The sequence below is a fragment of the Stigmatopora nigra genome, chromosome 15 (genome assembly GCF_051989575.1).
Source record: "Stigmatopora nigra isolate UIUO_SnigA chromosome 15, RoL_Snig_1.1, whole genome shotgun sequence".
NCBI lineage: Eukaryota > Metazoa > Chordata > Actinopteri > Syngnathiformes > Syngnathidae > Stigmatopora > Stigmatopora nigra.
In genome coordinates this window covers 8,158,833-8,172,872 of record NC_135522.1, presented here as the reverse complement: position 1 = coordinate 8,172,872, position 14,040 = coordinate 8,158,833, and the positions used below count along the sequence as shown (strand labels likewise).

Here is a 14,040-nt window from a genome sequence, read left to right as displayed (position 1 = left end):
CTCCATCCCATTCCTCACATACTCAGACACACACACATACACAAGTATAGATCAGCTTGCATTATTTGAGGTCAAGCCAAAAGATTTTTATCTCACCGATAAACAAAGCGAGGTACATATGTGCAGTAAATGAAACGCGAAGAATTCTGTAAATATTGAGACTGTAACATTCAACGTTAATAATACATTGACAAAAAGGAAGAGTTAAATGAGAAGCAAAACGTTGCTGAACAGGGGGGGTCGAACAAAACATGCTCGACAGATGAGGAAGAATTTCTTTCCGCAAACATCCCTGGGAATGTGTTGCGTTCCATAGAAACCTACTCATTTCTGCAACATCTGGTATACATTGCTTCCAGTCGGGCTGAACACACAGCTGTGCACGTGCTTGAGCACACGGGGCCCAGAGACATGTTCAATCCAGCTCCATCTATCTAACCAATTATTAACAGGCGCACAGAAGATGGTGTGTTTATGTGAACATTGGGGTTTCATCAGAGGGGAGTAAAAGGGGTTTAAGTGGTAAGAGAGTTAAGGTAACAGGTGGCAGATCTGAGTTTCGCTATCCAAATAACGTCAACTGAGATGAAACAGTACACTTCAGTTTGGTTTTAATGACAGAAACTGATCTGGCTAGTGTTTTCATCTATTTAAATTCTTTCGTGTCATAAATGCACAACACAGGGTAAGTATACTCTGTAGCAAATATCTTGATAGACCAAATGTGTTGCTTTTGGAAAAAAGTAATAATTCCTCTTTTGCTATTTGTTTTGTCTTTAGATGGGATTGACATACAGGAAAATCAATCCCACTTTAGTGGAAGAACCAAAATGTCAGAAAGGGTGGGTAAGCCATCACCCATCTTTTTGACATTTTGGGTCAATATACCAATTTGCAAATGAATTAATATCGTATTTTTATGAAGTACAATACTAATCCAAATACAATCCTTGAATATTCAATTGTAAATCAATCTTTAATTGAATATGTTCTTGTTTTTTAGGTTGGTCGGAAGAGATTTGGTAAAATGAGCCCAAATCCGCTGTACAATATTTACTGCTTTACTATTTCCATATAACAACTATATTCTGAAACGGGAAGCCAAACAAAATTGGCAAGAAAACAAAAAGCATTTAAAAAAAAGGCTAATCAGGCAGATAACAAAAGATAAACTAGTGAATGTCCAAAGTGCCAAGGTGTGACGATCCAAAACATCAGAGAAGAAAGGATTCCGACATAAATGAGCCACCTCCAACCAAGCCATGCAGAAGAAAAAGCTATTGAAACTCCAATAAGAACATATGCAGTCATCCGCGATTCACTGTTACAGGAAGTAACACTAAAATTATAACTATATAGGATCCTTAGGAAAACATACAAAACAGAAGCTGGAGCGAAAACCACCAGACTGAGCGGAAGACGATGGTTGTAGGCAATTCAATTGGGATGTGGAATTCTGAATAAAAAGTGCAAGGACAGCAATCTGGAATTCCGTCCATTAGAAAAATATAGCTCTCAGACAGTCCTGAAAGTACCTCCTTCAATCATTCTACATTCCCCCCATCACTAGTAGAGCCAGAAATGCAACACATTTAGACTGTGTACAGGTTCACATTTATCACTAGTAGACATCTAATCCATTTGAAGTACGAGGATGGCAGCGAATGAACATTCCTGTTTCACTTCAAATGGATTGGACGTCTATCGCTCTCAATGGCAGGCAATGAATTCCCTTGCAAGTTGACAAACTGAAAATGAGAACTTGAAAAGAAATTGCTGACACTGGATTGAGTGAAATCTAGGAAAACTGAAAAAACAGACAGTGCGCCAGTGTCCGGGCCAGTGTCCACGCCTCTGCCGTGTGATTTACTGGTTGCACATTTTTGCCTGCAAAGAGGAGTTCAGTGGTATTCTCCTTTCCCAGACAGTAGCTAAGCTTACAAGAATTTACCAAATTTCAGGCTACAGTAAGTACACTGTTGTGCATACAGAGGCATGCATAACATGGAAGTTTTTCCTTTCCAGACGTATATTAATCATAATCAGAACCTTGTTTAACATAGTATCAAGAGTGCCATTCAAATGCAAAATGGCATGAAAGCAAATCATAAAAAATGGCGTTACTCGGGAAAACTTTGAGTGTGCTCCCTCATCTGTCCCATGGTAATGGAGCGTGCTATGAGTGATATGTTAAGGGGCAATCCATTATAAAAATGTGTCCAGTTTGGTTACAGCATCAACATGTGACCAGTCTGGGCAAGCAGTGCAGAGAAAACATTGTAGAGACACTAAATGAGATGTGACAGGAAGAAAGCTTGATAAATGTTTTGGACAATGGGGATTTACATCAAATGCAGTGAAAAAAAGTGTGGGATGAGTTAATATTTACAGTAATTAATGCATAGAAAATACTACTAAACATTGGATTTGCATTGTTTGCAACTGCATCTCAAGTGATGATGTGGCAACGTAGTGAATGTTAGGCTCAAGAAATCCAATCCACAAAGATTTGGAAGAAATGAGACAGAAAAGTACAGGCATGGAAATACAGTGGAAGTCGAATGTCTATGATGTCGTACAAATTGGAATTTAATCGTGAGAAAAATGTCCTTCTAAAACCGCCGTCATGCATGATGTCACTTTTCTTTGGCTTTTTTGTGTGTGTATGATGCCACCACAAGAGAGTACCAGTGGTGGTAAACCTTTAATGGAGCCGATCACAAACCAGCCAAGCGGTACATGAACATCTGTCCCGACTGCGCTGCACAATTTGGATAAATCAAAAGCAGAATCTTGGGAATGGGAAAAATAAGCACACAGGAAGGACGGAATCTCAATTAAAAAAACAAAAAAAAAAACATAAAAACTCAGAACTGCCATTCCAATCTAAGGGAAAATCCCAAATTCAAACAAGTCCACACAAAACTTTTTTATAGTTTATCATCTATCAAGTTAAATTTTGGACAGCATAAGCCTTATGTTGGACTTGCGTGTACCTTTTCCTAGCATTTCAAGCTTAGTAAAATTGAGATGGATGTCTCAAATCACTGACTGCTTTCATCCTGCTACTTTTCTCACACACAAAAACACACTGACACAGCCCGGAAGCGCATCAAATAACCCTTTCGCATCTCGGCCCATTTGAAATCCTCAGTCGTCATAGCGACCAAGAGTACTGAAGCAAAACTGAGAGAAGGGTGTCTCTGTACTGCCTGTGTTTCTCATTCCGGTCGCACTGCAGTTCCGACTAATGACTGGACTTTTGGGAGGGGAAGAGTCAGCGAAACGCAGACAGAACAGTCGGAAGCACCACTGAGATATTCACAAAGAGAGATAAGAGAATAAAAGATGGGCATGGGGGGGCATTTCCCTTTAGTTGCAAATTAAACCAGAAGAAACTGATGTGCGATAAACCAGAGCAAGGCTATTACTGAGTAACCCCTCAATGCAACACATCAATAAATCACACAGGCACAAGAATTGTGCCGAGTAATACATTGAACTAGCATAAATTATGTCACGCATTTTATATTGGGTTGTGAAAAAATGGTAAGACACGGGAAGATAAACGCAGCATCATCCAGCAACCCCTGAGGACGTCATACATAAGCACAATGGTAACAACAGAGTTTAATTGGGCAAACTGAGTCCTTTAGGCTGACGTTTGAGTTCCACCTGCAGGGTGAGGATGGGCCGAGTTTTCCCCCAGACGGACGCACAAAGGGCTCCAATGTTAGGCGAATCAATGCGCTTTGCGTTGCGCAAGCCAAACACCTGGGAAGGGGAGAGGTCATGTGATGTCAAGGGGGGGAGGTAAAGGAGCCACGTCGTCATGGTAACAATCAGAATCAAAAGTCAGTGTTACGACAATTTTTTCTTCATATGCAGTAAGCAGACAAAATCATCATATTCATACACAAACAAAGTGAGGCATGGGAAAAAGAAAAGAGCGCAGTGGGGAAGAAAAGTGGGCTCAGAGTGCCTCCAGTCTCTTGCTCTGTGGTTAACCATTACACTGGAGACTGCAAGGGGGAGGAAATTGGGTGTGTGGGAACTGAGACACCCGGCTAGTAATTGTCCACCTTTCCCATCCATGCCTGAAGAGGGCTAGAAAAGAAAACAGCAGAGGGCCAGGTCTTTTGGAAATATCAAGTAATCTTCTATTAGCAAAGAGCCATAAACGCCCCAGACAGCACCAGTTGGCAACACTTAATTCTCTGTAAACAAAACCTGCTTTGCCGCCATGATGCAAGAATTTCTGCGACTGGTCAGCACGTGTGGCTCAACTCATTGTTTTCTTGGTTACACATTCCAAAACCAACATTTATTGGCTAAAATACCAATGCAAAGTTAATTATGAACCCTGACCTATCTTCCTGACCACCTAGTACCTCTAGTCCAGTACATTTACTCAAACCTTTCGATAATCTGACATATCTTTGGCAAACAACACCATCAAACTTCCTCCACACTCTTTTTCAGTGTGCATTAGGTAGCTGGATATATGCTGAAAACTAGACTTTTCAAAATGTTTAATAATCACAATTGAATTAGTTGAAAGTGTTGTGTTTAAAGAATGGCAAATTCTAAAGAAATAGTATTGCAAACTACATAATTATATACACCATTAGTGCCTGTTATACTTTTGGTATATTTTCTTGGAGTTTCCTCTCCAACCTTAAACCTCCTGCGACCCATTGTTGATGTTCACTTGATTGATATGTTTTCAAGTTTGAAAGCAGACTTACCCCAAACAAAAGGTGAGTAACAAAAACATAAATGGAAGAAAATATTTTCCACGTTGACCTTTGATAGTACAATACTGTTGTGTATGTCAGGGAATTTCTTTACATTGTGAACATTGTAGATCAGATTCACTAAAATTCTTCTTTATCGCAGATGTTCCAAGACAAAGGTACACTAGGATGAGGGGGGGATGATTTGTGGTATTACGTTGAAAAATAACAAAAGAATAATAAAACAGGAGATATGGTGACTTATATCGCTAAGTGACAGGATCCATTTTTACCACATCCTTAGGTAAAGGGCATCCACATTTATAAATGGACTTTGACTAGGTATTGGAAAAAAGACAATATATATTAGCTCTGCAAAAGGCCAGGAATCAAAGAAGCCACAAATCATCATCATCCATCTTACTCTGCACCTGAAAGTAGTGATGAAAGATCACTGGAAGAACATATTGCTCTCAGATTAGACAAATCATCTCTCAACTCTAAGACTGACTGACTGAATTTCTATGACAATTTATACCTCAATACTTTATTTCTTTTATTCTAAGTTCTAAACATGAATCTAAATTCTCATAATAATAACTTCGTGGTCAACAGCTGCGTCATGGTTTCACATAAGATTGGTTTCAAATGGCGTGCGTGTTCTTAGACTTAGTGGTCGCCATTGTGTTACTTGAGATTGTTTTGACAGTTTGTGAGCCTTACTTCCTGTCATGCAGAATCTCTGTGGAGAGACTCTCAAAAACAGAGCAGAGTGGATACAAGCCTGTGTCTGGTAGTCAAATATAAGATCCTGCAGTTATTTATCTCACTTCGAGAATTTGTTCCAGTCAATCTATCATTCAGAATGTAAAGGAGTCTCTCAGTTTACAATAATTCCTACAGCAGATATATTCCGTAAATAGGAACAGGTAGTTGTCTATCAGTGACAGTACACTAACTCAGAGATGAAATCACAATTTCAGTACACAAACGTATTTGTCCTAATCACATGTACGGGCAAATCCAAATCATCTGATTTTGAGTGTATTTAATTTAAAATATTACCAGAATAAAAGGTTGGGCACTATGCTTAAAATAAAAGTCTCAGATTTTTGTTCACCAAACCCTGAATGATTTATTTCCTGAACAAAATAAATCTCAAAACAAGTTTAACTCAATAGAGGGTACTCATTGGCTACATTTTAGGAGCAAGAAATCCAATTCAATGTGACTGGAAGAAGCAGCACCAATTTAGGGTATCCCCCACCTGTTACCCAAAGTCATCTGGGATAGGCTCCAGCACCCTCTGCGAACCCTGTAAGAATAGGCGGTTCGAAAAATGAATGGGAGAGATTATTAATTCACATCCAGTCCTCCCAGTAAAAAAAAATTGGACAGAAAGTTGAGCGGCCACCCACACATGAGATCAGCCTTTGGTAAGGTAATGTTTTTCTGAACCAACCAGTTTCTAAGTGGTGCGCAATTGAAAGAAGTGCAACAATGTTGGCATTTGTGTTGATCTGCAGGAACCAGTTTGACTACACAAGGAAACTCGGCCCGCACGGGCGGGCGTGAGAGGGGAGCATGGCAACATTTTTAGTGTGAGAACATTTCACCAATCCCACGTCACCTTTTCCTTACGTGATTCAGTCCTCTGCAATTGCATAATAGGAGTCCACCCCAACTATTTTCGTCTCCAAATAGTGGGAAACCATGCCACTTTGTTAAATTTGAGATGCATTCTTACTGCCCCTGTTGAGGGCATCAATCTCTCTTTCCACTCTGTATGCGACAACGTGCTTAACAGAGTGTCAGCCAGCCAAGTAAAGTCTTCCACTGTACCGTCACCGCTACAGTGAGAAGTCAAAACTGTGAGGAAAACAGAGCTTCTGCAAGCTTGCAATGCTACTGGCTGGGACCCAAGCAGAGTGACTGTATGGCTCTGCTAGCCTCTGGGCTTCGCTGTCCCCTCTGATGTCATGGAGACACTGCAGATCGCACAGAAGCTAAGATGCACGCCACCACCCTGTCTGGAGCCAGTGCAAGGACGTTTTAGCTTTCAAGTGATCTTGCAACTTCATTGAGAAGCAAAAAAGTTACATCATCCCAATCCCCCACACCCGCCTTTCCGACCATCTCCACTGCCAGCAAATGTGTTAGACTTTAAGAATCAGGACAGTTATGTCATAATCGTAGATGAAAGCGTCAGAAATCCTTCAGATGGAAAATAGATGAGGAAACCAATGGCGTGGGGAGAGAATACTGGGTCTACGTTTTCTTTTTGCGCCTTCCTGTCATTGTGTGACAAGAGAGGAGTTCATCACAAGCAGTCAATGTGGATTAGGGTTTGATGTCTCACTGAGGAGAACTGGTGCTGTTGCAGTTTGTAGGTGCATGTGAGGAAGTTTTTTTTTTCCTCAGTCATGCATAAAATGGATCACAGCCACCTAATAGACATGACATCATTAACGTAAGAAACAATGACATCATGCCTTCTCAAAGAGAGATATGACTTCCAGTGCTCCTGGATTAAAAGTCTACTGTGTGCTCTTTGAGATTTCAATGCTGTTTCTTTAATAATTTCCTAAAAATATTGTAAACAGTCTTAGAATAAAAGCTGTAACAATTCACTGTTTACTCAAAAAAATCACAGTTGTTACCAAGGGACATCACTAGGGTTACGAGGGTGCTGGAGCCTATCCCAGCTGACTTTGGGCCAAAAGCGGGGGGCACCCTGAATTGGTGGCCAACCCTGTGATATTTGTGAGTGTAAACAGTTTAAAAAATGAATGAATAATTCTATATAATACACATTTTTTTGCATGCTGCTGTCGCCTGCTTGTAAAAAATAACATTGAAGGCAACCACACAATGAAAATTGTAAATGAATGTGCTCACCCATCACCTCACACACTAGTTGTCAATGTAGCTGTCATGTTTTATGCAGCACATATTAGCCCACCCGCATTGGAAGCCCAGCACGACTGCAGTCTTAGTAACGCTGCAGTGGCAATGCACTGTGGGGTGGTGACAGGACATGTGAAGACACACATAGATTATTAAAAGGCACAATTATTTTGAAATCATAACAATGTATTGATTGCTGTCATTCCCTTAGGCCAAGGCTCTGGTAATAAATACAATCCATTATATTGGGGTCACAGGGAGTACATAATTGGTGTCTTGAGTATTGAGGAAACGATTGCTTTAAGTATTAAAGAGCAGTTTGCAAAGTATTTCATAAAACTGGTTATTAAAGCAGTCAAAATATTATTGTAGCTCACTTGGCTGAACATCATGGAGCCAGCATGTGTTGGCAAAGGAACTAATGGATGATTAATGTTTTATAAGATCATTTAAAACTGTCTGCAAGACTCAATGTAATGCCTGATACAATGTAAATTATTGAACATGGACATTTTCTGTAAAATTTGTTCTAGATTGAGAGTCAAAAAAGCATGGACACTTAGATATCGATCCAACTTTCCAAGTTCCCATGAAGGAACCAAATTTAATTTGACAGCTACACTGTCAATCTCCATATTTGTCAAGAGTTTGTGAGCGGTGTCGCGGTGCTTTTGAGGATTCGTGCACATCTGGAGCGCAAAGACCTGGGCTTGAAATCTAAAGTTTGCTCCCGTTTGCAGGAATTTACTAGTCTATTTGTTCAACTTGAGCAGAGATGCCATTTGAAATGGGATCTGGTGTGAATATAAACAACCCTCTTCTGATCCCTACTCCTTTGGCGACTGAAGGGGCTCATGAGTCGGAATCAGACACAGACAGACGTCTCTAGTCAGCTGTTGTCGTTTTTGTGGCTTCTACGCCGACGACACACACACACTTTCCAGTAAGTAACATTGGCAAAGTGAAAGACCTCCATCTGCTTGACACAAGTCAGAGTTAATTGTATTAACCTCTATTTAACAAGTTATAGAACACTGGCGTATTTATATCAAATTTCGTTCCTCCATCAAACTGAACAATCTGGCAAATTGATAGACTCCCCATCAAGACTGTGAACCAGACACAGCTCATAAAACAAATGTGTTCCACTAACAAGGAAAGTGCTAAAGCAGTAATAATGTGTCTGTACAAACACAGAGAGGAAGAACTCGCTTTGTGACTAGGATTCAGACATTATCGACTGGTCAGTGTTGACAGCAGAATGTCTGATTTGTGATTAAATATGTCTGATATTGTAAAAAGGTTGTCATAGCAGACCACTGAATTCAAATTGATGATCTTTCCATAGTCAGAAACCAACATGCTGCTGCCCTCTGGTACATTTATAAGGGCTTACAATAAATGCTTTAAAATTTGATAGTCGCAAGATGGACAAAATCTGTCTAGAAAACAATCCATTTTCACTTGGACAACACAGTGAGGGGTTTTCTTTAGAGATAAGATAGTGGTGGTAGAATATGAGAGGTATTATAAAAGAGTCTTCAATCAAGTACACAGAAAGAAGCATGTTTCGTTTCACAGAAGAAAAAAATCCTGCCATAAGTGACTATAGGAATATTTAAAAATTGCCATTATAATCTCATACGGCAGGATGAACTACACTGCAGTGTTCTGCTATTCGTCCAATGATGGTAAGAAAGAATCAGAATAAATAAACCGGTGGTAATCTATTGCTGCACAGTCTAAGTGCATGGAGCGATTTCCGGGTAAATTTGGTTGTCTGGGGTGCCTCTCTGACAGTTTGTTCAGTTCTTATATCTGGCCACTAGCAACCTGACCTTGGCAGGATGCGTTGTCTTCATTGAAAAGCAGTTGAACCAAAAGAAGCAATGGGTCTACTAGCCAATCAAATAATTGATGGAACAATGTTCAAAGTCATGGGAGTCTCTCAGCAGGGCAGAAGAAAAATATTTACAATAGAGATGTAATAACTACTCATTAAAATCCAGTTTTACGATTCCACTCTTCTTGTCTTTTTCATCTCCTGCACGATATACTTGTAATGGCCAAAAATGGAAATGTTTGCAAGCTGAAGCGAGCTCAGTGGAGTCAATGTGCATGTTTCCTCTCTGAATACCCAAATGATGAACCCAAATCACTTGCACGCAGCTGTGACCAACAGAACCTAAATGTACCAAGCGCCGAGTGAAACCACATTAAAAAAAAGTCTCTTGATGAGAAGGTCATGTGCTCACGCTAAGCCACGCTGTTGGAGTTTTATCGTACAATTAAAGCTGCATCAAAACAGCTTAGCTGTTCACACAAAGTAATATAAAATGCAAAGCCCTGCATAGTGTTGTCGCAAAGTTTTCTTGCACTCTTTTTCTTCTCGCATGGAAACCGACTTGGATATACTTGAGACGGTTGGGACATTTTTGACCAGGGTGGGTGCGAAAAGCACTTTGGACGCGGTCAAAGCTTAGAATCGGAAAAAGAAAAGGAGTGGCTCAGAGAGGAAGAGGTGGGAATGTGAGTTGAGAATACGAGGGAATCCCGCTGAGATTCTAGCACTGCATGCTGGTCCACACCAAAGAATTCCAATGAGCAAACCATATGCCAAACAACTCACGTGCTAACTCTCAGCTAAAAATAAATAGAAAACCCCTGTAAAAACAACCCTAAATGAGATTCATCAAACATTTGATTGATTAACTCATTTGATGCAACTGCTAATGATGGCTGTCCAATCCAGTTCAAATGGATGTCTATCCACCTCAATATCAATGAATCTTAAGAAATAGAAATTCTAACATTTTTCACAATTTTGTAACAATTCTCATAAAACTGCTTGCGCAATTTTTTTAAATCAGTTTTATTGAATTGTGCTTAATCGATGTCAATTCAATTTGCACTCTAAGATGATATAGTTATTATTGCATTAATTTAGGGGGATGGTTGAGTTGATTGTCAACAATAAGCATCCAACCACAATGCCCAAATGACATTATTTGTACCCATGACTCCATGTGAATTATTGCAGAACTGTGATCCAACTCATGTATATACACAGCTGTGCAGGGCTAAACAAAGACACACATAATCATAGTGTGCACTTAAGGTTTGGGTTTTAGCAGCAGACAGTGGCCTTCCTATCACACTCGCTTTTCAATTCTGCATTTCTTGATGGGGGCGGCACACTGCTCAGCGCGGTGAAAGACTAAGTTGTCAAACGACAACGAACTCATTTGGAGAGGTGATGAGTTACTATTGTTACTCAGCGTGGCGGGGTGTATAGTGTCACTCAGCGTTAAGAGGTGAGATGGTCTACGAGGTCCGGCTTGCTCCATTTTCCACAGCGGACTCGCATTCCTGGCATTCCAGGAGACCACTGCAGTCTCCATCCACAGTGACAAACTAATTCACAGTGTAATGGACTCATTCGATTTTAAAAAGGCTCTTGCATGTTAATATAGTGGAATACAATCGCTACAATCGGGAAAGCGGAATTGCTGCATTCAGCACTACTAAACTATATTGGTCAAATGCTTTTACAGTTTTATAAGTTTACTTCTTATTTCACATTGATTCCACTATACCAACACTAGGTGTAAATTTATTTTTTACTCATTCATTCATTTTTTTAAAACCCCTTAATCCTCAATAGGGTTGCGGGGGGTGTTGGAGCCTATCCCAGCTTACTACAGGCACGAGACGGGGGTCATCACCCTGAATAGCCAGCCAATCGCATGGCAAGAGGAAACAAATAACCATTTACGCTCACACGCATACCTAAAAGCAATTTACAATGTCCAACCAGACTACAAAGCATGTTTTTGGAATGTGGGAGGATACCGGAGTACCTGGAGAAAACCCACACAAGCCCGGGAGAACATGCAAACTCCACAGAGGTAGACTGACTTGCATTTGAACCCAGGGCCATAAAGCTGTGAAGCCGACACGCTAACCACTCATCCTCCGAGCCGCTCAGGTGTAAATTAATATTAAAAGTACTTAATAGTATTCTCCCTAGGCATGTGATTTATGACAAGCTTAAACATACGTGAATATTTGTAGTCAATTTGGCCATCTAATGTGTGGAGGTCATGAATCCGTCTCACTAAAATCAGTCCTTGCTGACTCCACTTAGGTCTATCAGAAAACACGATCTCTTAAATATTGCACTTGGCACCTTCAGATATAAACATACACTTTCCAGGGAATGTGTTGCCAGTCAGGTCCTGGAAGAAGATTAAAAAAATGAGGCAAGCCGTCTCGCAGTCAAAATATTGAGATCTCATGTAAACCTTGCTGTTTGAGTTGAAAAGGCACAAACCAAACAGATTTGGAAGAGCATGCAGGAAAAAGCACAACAACATTACGGGGCTAAAATTTCAGTGTTAATAGTTGGTGATCATGTGATATATCATAATTTACCATGCAACAATAGCATAAAGACATGTGGAGGCCAAGATTAAATGAATAACTTCTATTTGGTGATTCTTCACTAGTATCGGGGACGCATATGAGAGTAGCAAAACACAAGTTTAAACAAAATTCCCACAGTACAGCAGAAAAGGATAATGGATGCAAAGCTCCACATAAAATAAAGAAAAACATCTCTTTTTCTTGAAGTGCAACATTACATTCAGTTAAAAGACAGATGATCAATGCATTTAAGCATGCAACTTGCAAATGTTAATGTAGATAAAATATATGTATAAACGTTTGTCACATTTTAAGGGTAAGGATATTTTGTGATGTCATTAATACACATACGTACACATGAATATAGAGCACAAGTGCATGTGATAATGAGTAATAATGACATCATGAGGAATAAATACATTTGGGATATTTAATTTGATTGGGTAAACTGTATAAACAATTTATTTTAAAGTAATTCTGTTCCTATTGAAGTAGTAGAAACAAAGACATGTTTGTGTATATTGTGGTACCACTAATAATAACAGTTAAACAAACTAGAAATTGCCTTGGTGTGATGTTGCTTTTCATTAAAAAAAAAAGATCAGTGCATAAAATTTAAAGGAAAACGTGGTCCTATTCATCCTCAACTTCTTGCAATTGTGATCCAAAATTAATTTTGAACAAGAAATGAAAAATAGCATTGTTTTGTTTAAAAATGTATACTATTCAGTATGATGCATACATTTCCCAAGCTTCATCCACTTTACATTTAAAGGAAATACATATATTATATTTTAAAATTACACGTATAAGACATAAAGATCCTGAGGAATACTAATTTAAATGCTATATTTCTACAGATTTTAATTATTTTAGAACCAGCCGGCACCGGGCTAACTTAGCGAGCTAACCAAACCCTGCTAGTCAACTTTAAATGTGCTAGTCTGACAGCCCGACTTCGCTAAAGACGGTGCCACAATGATATAAGCCATTTATAACTTAGATCGCCACATTTATACGTTTTACTAAGATATGACATACAAATCAGTGACGACATCATAAGGACTCCCGGACCCGACTCACAGCTGGTTAAGTGGCAACAATTACAGTCAGCATTTAATAATAAGAAACATTTCTTCCCTAAATCTAGTAACTAGCGATGTGGGAGATTGTCAGAAGTGTAACAAGATCTGCAGTTTTTACAATTTATTATTATTTTTGTTTGGTTATGGTGCAAATAGGCAGCCGTGGAAATGAAGGAAGAGTGAACCGGCGATGAGCCAACTCCGTGGCCCATGGGAACCGTTCCTCCTCTCCAGGAAATACACCGAGCCCTTCTAGCTAGTGTGCGAAGGAATAGAAGCAATAGTTTGAGGTCTTAAAATAGAGATCGTTTTCTACCTGTTAATCGCAGCTTGACGGGCCCATTCCGCCGAACTCCTTGGTTAGACATCACCTCTTTGTTCCAGCCTTGACGACGCGTACAAAAGGAGGCGTTAGGTGGGGGAGAAAGAGCGAGATTTATCAGTCTCTCCGCCAGTTTTAGGCAATAATGCAATCAAGGCATTCTGGCCCAGATGTGGACACGAGTGCCATTGCAAAAAATAATGTGGAAATACTGGATATATATATATATATAAAAAAAGGAAAATAAAGAGGGTGAACGGTGCACTGGTTAATTTAAAGAGATGAGTTGTTCTTGAGGCGGTGTTACATCCTGGGAGCCGTCCTCTCCTCCTCAGGCGGGGAGTGCAAGTGTGGAGTCCTCCGGCGTGGATCCCACTCGAGGAGATTGCCCCTGGCTCTGCCTCGGCTGCGGGGAGCTGGCCAGTGACGACGAGACACCAAACATTTCCCCTCACATGTGGCACAAAAGCTCCAAGCTTCTCTCTACCTCACACCCACACAACTCCCACCCCTTGAGTGTGTCCTCAAGGTTGGTGATTCCGGGTGCACTGTTGCTTTAAGAGCA

At 40.1% G+C, this 14,040-nt stretch overlaps 1 protein-coding gene across 2 annotated transcripts in view; it reads right to left on the bottom strand.

Annotated features, from left to right (window-relative positions):
• Positions 1 to 14,005, bottom strand: part of smurf2 (SMAD specific E3 ubiquitin protein ligase 2) — a 32,273-nt gene extending 18,268 nt beyond the window's left edge. Inside the window, exon 1 of one of the 2 annotated variants that reach the window (XM_077734605.1) lies at positions 13,470 to 14,005. In XM_077734605.1, the coding sequence (XP_077590731.1) occupies positions 13,470 to 13,521 (52 nt within the window). In that variant the 5' untranslated portion in view covers positions 13,522 to 14,005. The remainder of the gene's footprint in view (positions 1 to 13,469) is intronic. The other variant, XM_077734606.1, reaches the window with a different exon arrangement.
• Positions 14,006 to 14,040: the final 35 nt, after the last annotated feature.